Source organism: Gobius niger, assembly GCF_951799975.1.
Source record: "Gobius niger genome assembly, chromosome: 20".
Taxonomy (NCBI): Eukaryota; Metazoa; Chordata; class Actinopteri; order Gobiiformes; family Gobiidae; genus Gobius; species Gobius niger.
In genome coordinates this window covers 21,941,841-21,951,058 of record NC_136871.1, presented here as the reverse complement: position 1 = coordinate 21,951,058, position 9,218 = coordinate 21,941,841, and the positions used below count along the sequence as shown (strand labels likewise).

The following is a 9,218-nucleotide window of genomic DNA, read 5'->3' as shown; positions in this document are numbered from 1 at the left end:
TGAGGTATGTTTGTAAATAAAATGCACTTTTTCTTGAAGACTCTTGATGTTCTTATAACCAATGACTCCCAGCCTAATTGCATGATGGTTTATTACATTAGAACAAGGTACATACAAAAGTTCATGTAACAAAGAAAAGTGTTGGGCACAGCAAATGCCGAATGCAATTGACGGTCTTACAAAGAAATCTTCGAAATGACTGCTCCGATAGTAAGGATCAGATGTTAATAATCCGAGCTACATGTCATTTAATCTTCATGAACCAAAACTGGGAAGAGGGGTATTTTTTTATGGTCACATAGGCGACGGCCAACCAGTTCCAAATAATTTAAGCTTCACAACCTTCTACAAACATCTACCAAACCTACACACTGTAATTCTGCACCAATCAGACCTAACACAATGACCCATTCACAATTATGCATTCCTCGGACTGGGCCACTTTGTCATTGCATTCTAGGAACACCAAGAGTGAGAGATTTTCAGCTCCGATCAAGTTGTCTAGATACCACAATGTTACGCCTCATTGGTGCAGTTTACCCATCAACCATCACAAATACAATACAAAAAGCCCCCCCACAGTAAAAAGCCTGTAGAAACACACAATACCATCAGAAAGTCTTGAATTTAGCATCAATCAGCAACTATTGGCCAGGTTTGCTATAGTAAAAAATGGATTCATGGATTGTTTTTTGAGTATGCATATTTCCTATTGCAGTTTTGTGAGGAATGTGAGAGACGCATTGGATTTAAATCTACATCACAAAGTACAATAACATGAGTACAGACCTGGGGACATTCACAGTGAAGAAAGAATAAGATAAATCTGTGTGTTTGTCAACGATAAACCACAGCCCGTGCTCCTCTCGAGTTACTTGGCGTTGGTGGAGCCGCTCATCATCTTGCGGACAGCCTGGACTATGGCGTCGCGGTCGATGCCGTAGATTTTGAGCAACTCGTGAGGTTTGCCGCTGCGAGGAACATGGGACACAGCCAGACAGTGCAGGTTATAGCCCTGCTCATTCACCATCACAGAGCTCAGGGCTTCACCGAGGCCACCTGCAAAACAACAGTTCACTTGACGTGATTAAGGCAATTAGGAGAAAATGTAACTGCACACAAAGTACTCAAAAACAGACGAGGATATAGCAGGAGAGCGACGTTTAAAGATGTGGTCAAGCTTTGAAATGAAGGCTCTATCCAAGAGTTTATTGTGACACATTACTGTTCATGTGTTTTGCCGTCTGTTTCATTGATTCGGAATATTATTGATTTTTATAGTAACATTAAATATATACTATTCTTCAAAAAAGGAAAAGGAGTCCTGAAAGACAACAGCCAGCCTACTTTGTCACTAGATACAGTTCCCACACAAAGGATTTTGCCCGCGGCACATTTGTCACCACACTATCAAAAGGCATATTTAAATGTGGCTCTAGTTTCCATTGCACAAACATAAAAAAAAATAAGAACATCTCAGGTAAAAAGTGGAAGATTGTATAACATAAATGCATTAATTAACTAACACCGCATGTCCTGCACATGTGCGTGTTTTTATACAGGCCGCACAAAGAGAAGAAAGACACAGGGGGTGTTTGAACACACAGTCAGGGAAGCAACCCACGGTCTAATGGTGGACTGATACAGAGGACACTTACAGAGGAGGGGGGCCTTCTGAAATTACTATTACAGAGGGAAACCTACAATTTGAAGGTAACTGTTGACCCTGGATCAAACAATGAAGTTGTTTACAATGTATCTATATCTGTATCTGTATTTATCTATTATTTATTTATTTATTTTGCTTTGGATGTGACGTTGCTCATGTGTGATGTCACTTCCTTTACTCATAGGTGCATTGTACATTTTCTAATAACCTATAAATGGGGAAAGAAGAGCTAGAATTCACTCAAATGTGCTCTTTGTAAATAAAAGCTTTTTAGAGAAAATGAAAATTTTACACTGCACTGTAACATAGTGTCACATGTTCATAAAGTGTATTAAATTAACATTGAAACTGTAGCCTGTATTTTTTTGACTTGGTTTAAATATGCATATTTGCATGTCCCAGTATATTTAGGTTGCAATCCGCCATTTTGAGAGCCCTGGGAATAAGTGAGATGGTCAGACTGAGTCCAGATTTGTTGATTTGTGTGAGTGGAGTTCATAGTCTCCCTCTGCTCTTTGTGGGCACAGGGCATGGCCGTCTGTGCTCTATATATGTAGGTCACCCACTGCCCTATGGGCACATTTGTAGTTAAGGAAATCTGACAGCACTATGTGGCTTTCCAAAATACACCAAGATACCTTCCCCACAATGAGTCCCCTCCCCCCTTCATCCAATAAATAATGCGACAGCATTGTTTTACTGTGAGTGGACCACTGGGCTCATGAGACACACTACACTAAAGGTCAATGACAATTTCACTACCCATATAATAAAATCAGAGCCGGCAATAGCCACAGATTTTATTCTTGTCAATCAGCAATGTACATCTAGCTTTTAATTAACTTTCCAATCTGCTCACCCTAATTTGGCCGAATTGGACCAGTATCACACAATGAAAAGAAAAGGCCTTTAGCAATCGAATCCACTGGCATAGCATTGTATCTACCAGCTTATTATGATCCTTTATACTCAGCAAAATGTAGTATTTGTATACATGTAAGTCTCCATACTTCATGAACATGGATTGGCCCTTTAAATAAATATATACAAAATACAAATATTCATGACAGTGCCTCTTGAATGTACACTTGCCTTCATAGTAGTGGTCCTCCACAGTCAGTACCCGTCCTCTTGTTGCACGGCCGTGATCGATGATGGTTTTGTAATCCAGTGGTTTGATAGTAAATGGGTCAATAATCCTAATGGAGATCCTCTCTGGAATAAAAGTCGAGCAGTTTTGTAAATTTGACATCAGTTTGTTTGTCGGTGAATTTAACTATACAAGTAAACACAAATTAAATTATTAGTCAGAATTCCTCATTGTACCTTTCTTCAGGTGTTCAGCTGCAGCTAAAGCCTCATGGATCATCATCCCAGCTGCTACAACAGTCACCTGATCGTCTTTGCTCTGGTAAACCACCTGAAACAAAAACAATATTTGACAACAGTAAGTGAACCTATGAGAATCGTGTACTTTATTCATGCAGCGTGCATTTGTGAATACCTTTGCCTGTCCAACATGGAAGTCCTCATTGCTATTGTAGATGATGGAACAGTCATGGCGGCTGGTTCTGATGTAGCACAAACCCTTTATAGGATCAAAACACATCATAATTAGTCATATTTTGGATTCATTTTTGGCTTTCTCTATAGCAAAGCTTGGTTTCATACCTTTGTTGTTGCAGCGAGGTCCGTGGCCTTCTCTGTGGACACACCATCACTTGGGTAGAAAACAGTAGAGGAGGGAAGAGCCCTGAACATGGCCAAATCCTCAAGGGCCATGAGAGATGGCCCTTCCTCACCTGAGAAATGTGATTGTTAAAGTTACAGACAGACAAAAACAATTCCCCTAGACACACGGGAAGTGCTTTCATGACAGCATGCATATACCTGGCTCTAGTCCTTGTGCACATCTCTAACAGTGAAGGAGGGTGAGAGAGGGGAGGACAGTGGGCGGGGCAGCTGAGGAGTGTGCCGTAAGGAAAACATAGGGTTACACAAAAGGAAAGTCACATTTCTTGGGATACAGGGGCAGTGAGGTCAATACTTGTGAATGGGTTCAGTGCAAAATCCAGAATACAGACCACTGGAGAGGCCGCAATGGGAGCCGCACAGTTTAACGTTGCTCTCAGACATGGCGGCCATTCGCAGCTGATCGTGGGTCCGAGTGAAGAAGGAGGCGAGAGTACTGGCAAAGACCAGGTTCCTGTCACGAGCAGCACAACCCACCGCAACACTAACCTGGAGAGAACGGAATTTGTTACTGGATTAACATTGCGATGAAGCGCACCTTCACTACCGCTTATCGAAATACTACATAAAACTACCACGAGCTGGAACGCCGACCCCACTCGTCAACCTTTCACAGCACAATGTAAAACACATATTGTTCCAGCATTGGTTTCAAATGCTCTGTCTGATGGAGCCATTCCCAGTTCACTGCTTGTCGCTGTCTTATTATTCCCGTATAAACAATTGTCATGCTCTATACTTTAGGATTCATAAAACACCTCTGAAGTTGTGCAATGTTGTGATTATACATTTGACTTGTATAGTAATTTTGGCAGATGGTTTGACACACTGCATTAATATTTCACATCTGAATTCACTTGTCACGCCTGCTCATCATCTGTACAGTGTCTGACCTACATTGCAGGGCACTGCTACAGCCAGAGTTGACAGCTCCCGAAATTAAAGTCAACCCTTCCCCCTTCCTCCGTCCAAAACACATCCAGGGGCGCAAGATCAGCATAATGAACAACAGCATACATAATGAAGGGTTGTCAATCTTGTACATTTTTAAATAATCAATTTCGGCTCTTTCTCCCTGTTTGTTTTGAACAGGGATTGGCATAATGCATTGGTTTAGGACAGTACAGTGAACAGGATGAAGAGTGGGTCAATACAGTATTTCATTAGCATTTACAGTGGGTGCCCCTCTGATTCCGACAACAACATGTTATCTTGGACAATGTCTGCAGTTGTTATAATTTTTGTACCATGTTTTGTTGGGCGATGTAGCACTCCACGAAGCGATTTGGATGCTCGTTCTTGAAGATCTCTGAGTAGGTGAGGTTGTTGGTGTCTCCATCCAGCGCCACCACGCGTTCATAGTAGCGACCCAGCTTGGCCAGAGCCATCCCATACGCCTTGCGGGTGGAAATCTGTAGGACAAGGCATTTTTTAATTACATAATTTCAAATGTGTGGCAGGGGATGATTCAACTACAACAGCAAATGTGCCTGTGTGATTGAACAATGCCATTACTTTTTATTTCCTTACAGACAAAAAAATAATGTGAATTGAGAAGCTAAATTTCAGAGTTTCTTACATACATATTTTTATGCTTATGTACAGCCTTTTGCACATATTTGTTTTAGTTTGGTTCTAAACTATTATTAAACTTGTAACTTGTAACAGACCCTTGAATATAGGGGATTCCAGGGGTGGCCTGTGCTACCCCTGGCTACACCCCTGAATTTGGCGCTATTTCAAATGTGTTAATGCCATATTAATGTACCAGTAGGATAATATAAAAAAACAACATCTGTATATTGACCTTTTCTCCGGCCTTGTAGCTGGGCGCACTGGGCATGCGGATGTTCCTCAGGCTGACAGGGGGCGAGTCCTCAGTGGGGGCGGATGGGTACAGGTGCTTGCTGCTGTTCGTGATGCGACTCTGCAAGTCCTTCACCACCATATCAGCCATGTCTTTAGCCAGGGGCTTGGCATGCCACCCCTGCTTATCCTCAGCAGCTAAAGATGCAAATATTAAAAACGATTGTGTTTAGTGCAAAGCATTTAATATACAGATGCTTTGTGTTATTTAAAGAGGTGGGTGTAATCAGCTTAGTAACGTAATGTTTTTAGACAGCGTAAATCACCTGGGATGCCTTTGCCCTTGATCGTTTTAGCGATAATGGCAGTGGGCTGATGGCGGGGCTGACTCAGGGCTTTGCACAGCTCTTCCACGCTGTGTCCATCAACTATGATAGCGTGCCATCTAGACGCAAGCAGAAACATGAAATATTAAAGGTGTCTATTCTAGTTACGTAACAGAGGGAAACTCGATACAGAAAGTAAAAAAATGCAGCGTACTGATCTGCACAACATTTTTGCAATACATGTTAGAACTACCTATGATTTATTTCAAGTTTTCCTCGCCGCTATCATAGCATATCAAGCTTGCTTTGAGATTTTCTTTTAATTCCATCCTAATTCTAAATCTTTTTTTGCTGTTTATTATGTTCATATTATATTCCTTTTAATTTACCCAAAAGCTTCAAATCGTTTGTGGTATTTTTCGACGTGGTGCTGCAGAGGAGAGGTGTCGCTCTGGCCCAGGCGGTTGATGTCCAAAATGGCCACCAGGTTGTCGAGCTGATAGTAGGAAGCAAAAGACATGGCCTCCCACACAGAGCCTTCGGACATCTCCCCGTCTCCCATCAGGCAAAACACGCGGTAACTGCAGGTGCACAGCAGGGGCACAGTTAATGTCCAGTACATGTGTGCGGGGTAGATGCACAAAGACTAAACAGAGCCCATCGTTACAAATGCTCTTTGACATGTTTCCACTTGAATTAGCTTTTTCCCCTTCATCAGACGCAAACTCGCCGTGACATGAGAGCTTCACAGTCGGGAGGTGTGGCTGCACCATTCTGCTCATGCGACTGACATGAGACGTGCCACACCCATTCTGATCCTTACTTACTGTGTATCGAATATCTATCTCAATATTACAAATATGTGTGCACGAATATACAGTATATCATTCAATACATTATTAACAGAAAAAAGTCTAAACATCTGACTAAAAACTATGAGCAATGAATGTCCGCATCCTAATCCCTAATTTTGAGATTAAAACGCGTATATCGGTGAAAGTGACTGAGATGAGGCAGCCGCATGCGCTTGTGGTTATTAGAGCAGAAGAATTGCGAGCAGGAGCTGCACACGCCCACTCAGCCAGACACAGCGAAAACGATATACATGCACATTTTCACTTGGTTTACTGTGGCTTACTCAATGTATGTGTTAAGGAGGATTTACCTGGATTTGTCAAAGTACTTTCCAGTGTAGGCCATTCCACAGGCCATACCGAGGCCTTGACCTAGGAAGCCATGGGCTACCTCCACAAAGTGCTGTTTCTAAATAAATAAATGACAAAACAACACTTCATAGCTTACTTGTAATTGTAAAAAAAAAAATATATATATACATTTGGGTGACTTCTTACATGCATAGTGTGGCTCTCATGAGAAGAGTCAGCGTGGCACAAGCTGAACATCTCATTCTCCTTGAGGAAGCCAGTCTCCACCCACATGGAGTACAGGGCCGGAGCCGCATGGCCCTTCAAGAACAAAGACCAAGATTTTGGGACAATGAATTATTGATATAACTGCTGGCCATTTTGCTTATTGTGCACATAAATTATACATTGACAAGTATACATTAATGCAGTTTGTGTTACATTGAATAAATAAACCAATTTAAGTGTAACGTCATTGTTGGTCCATATATCTCCGCGCTCACCTTGGACAGGAGGAAGCGGTCGTTGTTGTAGTGCCGCGGGTCTTCAGGGCGGTACCTCATGGTGTGGAAGAAAAGCACAGACATGATCTCTGCCACGCTGCAGCATGACGTGGGGTGTCTGCGGCAAAGGAGAGGAGAACGGGTCACTTTTAAAAACGCACAAGGATTTACTGTATGTTCTTTAATATTTCCCAAATGAAGTACAGTATCATAATATTACACACAGAATCACAATCATGTCTGTCTTTTACTTTTTACTGCGTATGTCATTTTCCGAAGTGTAGTCGGAGCCCTCAGATTGGCCCACAACAAAAGAATCTCATGAGTGTAGATGGTGGGTTTTTATGTGTCAGCTGTCGAATGCTCAGTTGGGTTCACCACATGCACCACCATGTGTCTTATTAATTAATTATTCATAGAAACATCTAAAAGTGTGACTTACTCAAAAATCCTGGCTAGTTTAGGACAAAGGAAAATACTAGTCTATGTTAGGGCTGTTTATGTAACAAAAGACTTGCTTCTTTCCTATGTACAAAGATCTTTTGTGACATAAAATAGCGATTGGTATTGCTCATATCCAAGTCTATCACAGAGGAGATACTGAAAAGATGATAAAATAACAAATTGTTATAAAGCTCGTCTTTTTCAACTATGCAATCATTTTCAACAAATTGTACTGGGGAAAAAAAGAGAAATAAGAGCATGAGCAATAATCTTCCAAATAATTTCAGAATGTAAAATGAACAATGGTAAATATGGTTGAATCTCTATATTACATGCTCCACCCGAATGGAATAGACCAATGCCTTCAAAATCAGTTCATAATAGTAAAACAATATTCAAAGTACATTAGTTACATTTTGCCAATTGGAAAGTAAACAATGCAAAATCTCCAGAAGTGTATTTCAAACACTGGGGTCTGCACTCGTGTCCTTCGTTGCGGGGTAGGAGACTCACCCATTGCCCGCTGCGGTGGTCGCCTTGATGCAGTTGATGCGGAGGCGGTTGGCGATGTTCCTGAGCACCTGGACGGTCTGCTGGTCCGGTTTGTGGTAGTCCTCCATGATACCGCTAGATCAAGTCCCACTGTATGAAAAAAAGTAAAACAACAATTTGAATGTTTCCGATGACTTGGTGATGCGGAGATGGTCAAAGAGAGAGAGAGAGGGGTGGGGGGAAGAGCGTGACTTATCCACAGACGGGCAGAGAGGTGGGGCGGGGCGGCAGAGGTTTGCCTGACGCTGGTTGGGTGTAGCCTTTCAAAATGGACGCTGCTCACGCCATTGGCTGCCGCGGAGTGGGATGGTGGAGGTGTGGAGTGTTGAACCTGTGTGTATGGCCTTTAGAGGGGGGCGGGGGTGTCTCTGGGCAGCTGTCTAAAAGCACACACCACATTTTAGACAAGACTCATTTCAAGCTATTCATTAATTTAACATGTGTTCCCTTTTTTTTTAGCAAAACACAAACTTTCATCATGATGTACTTAACACTTTTTTCCAATACTTCTTTCTTATACGATGTTTGTCACTGTCAGGATTATTTTTTTTTGTGTGTAAACATAGTAACCATGGTGATTTGCTCTCTGGAAGGAAAGTGGCATTAATCAATCAATATCTATAAGTGAAGAACGCAGACTTTTGACCTCAATATCTAAAGATGTTTTTCATGCTTTGTGAAAGGTTAGTCCCGCTTAGCGTTCGCTGGATGTGATGTTCAGTGAGCGTGACATGTCAGCACTGGGGACAACATGTTCTTTCTTTACAACCCCTGAACCCCCCCACGCTGAAAGATATGCTCACATTTATTTTTATTCATACAATAGTTTTGCAATATATGTTAAAAAATATATATATATTAAATAACATTAGTCTCAAGTGATGTTTAATTGTCCTTATCTGCATTTTTTATAGTCTTCCAAAGCGTCTAGATAAATTCTTAGTTTAAGAGGCTGTTCTGCCATCTAGAGGATCGTCTCTGCACTATTTGAAATTCATATTCCATTTCTAAAGTGATTAAT

General features: G+C 41.6%; 1 protein-coding gene across 1 annotated transcript; it reads right to left on the bottom strand.

Annotated features, from left to right (window-relative positions):
• Positions 1–16: 16 nt before the first annotated feature.
• On the bottom strand, positions 17–8,378 carry LOC306980152 (transketolase-like). The gene is made up of 14 exons (XM_079579408.1): positions 8,159–8,378; positions 7,202–7,319; positions 6,906–7,019; positions 6,719–6,816; positions 5,943–6,134; positions 5,554–5,672; positions 5,229–5,425; positions 4,669–4,833; positions 3,754–3,910; positions 3,341–3,471; positions 3,174–3,257; positions 2,996–3,089; positions 2,762–2,884; positions 17–1,059 (listed from the first exon to the last, which is right to left on the bottom strand). Exons 1-14 carry the CDS (start codon positions 8,263–8,265, stop codon positions 872–874), a joined length of 1,887 nt encoding a protein of 628 aa, XP_079435534.1. The 5' UTR covers positions 8,266–8,378; the 3' UTR covers positions 17–871.
• Between the last annotated feature and the right edge of the window lie 840 nt (positions 8,379–9,218).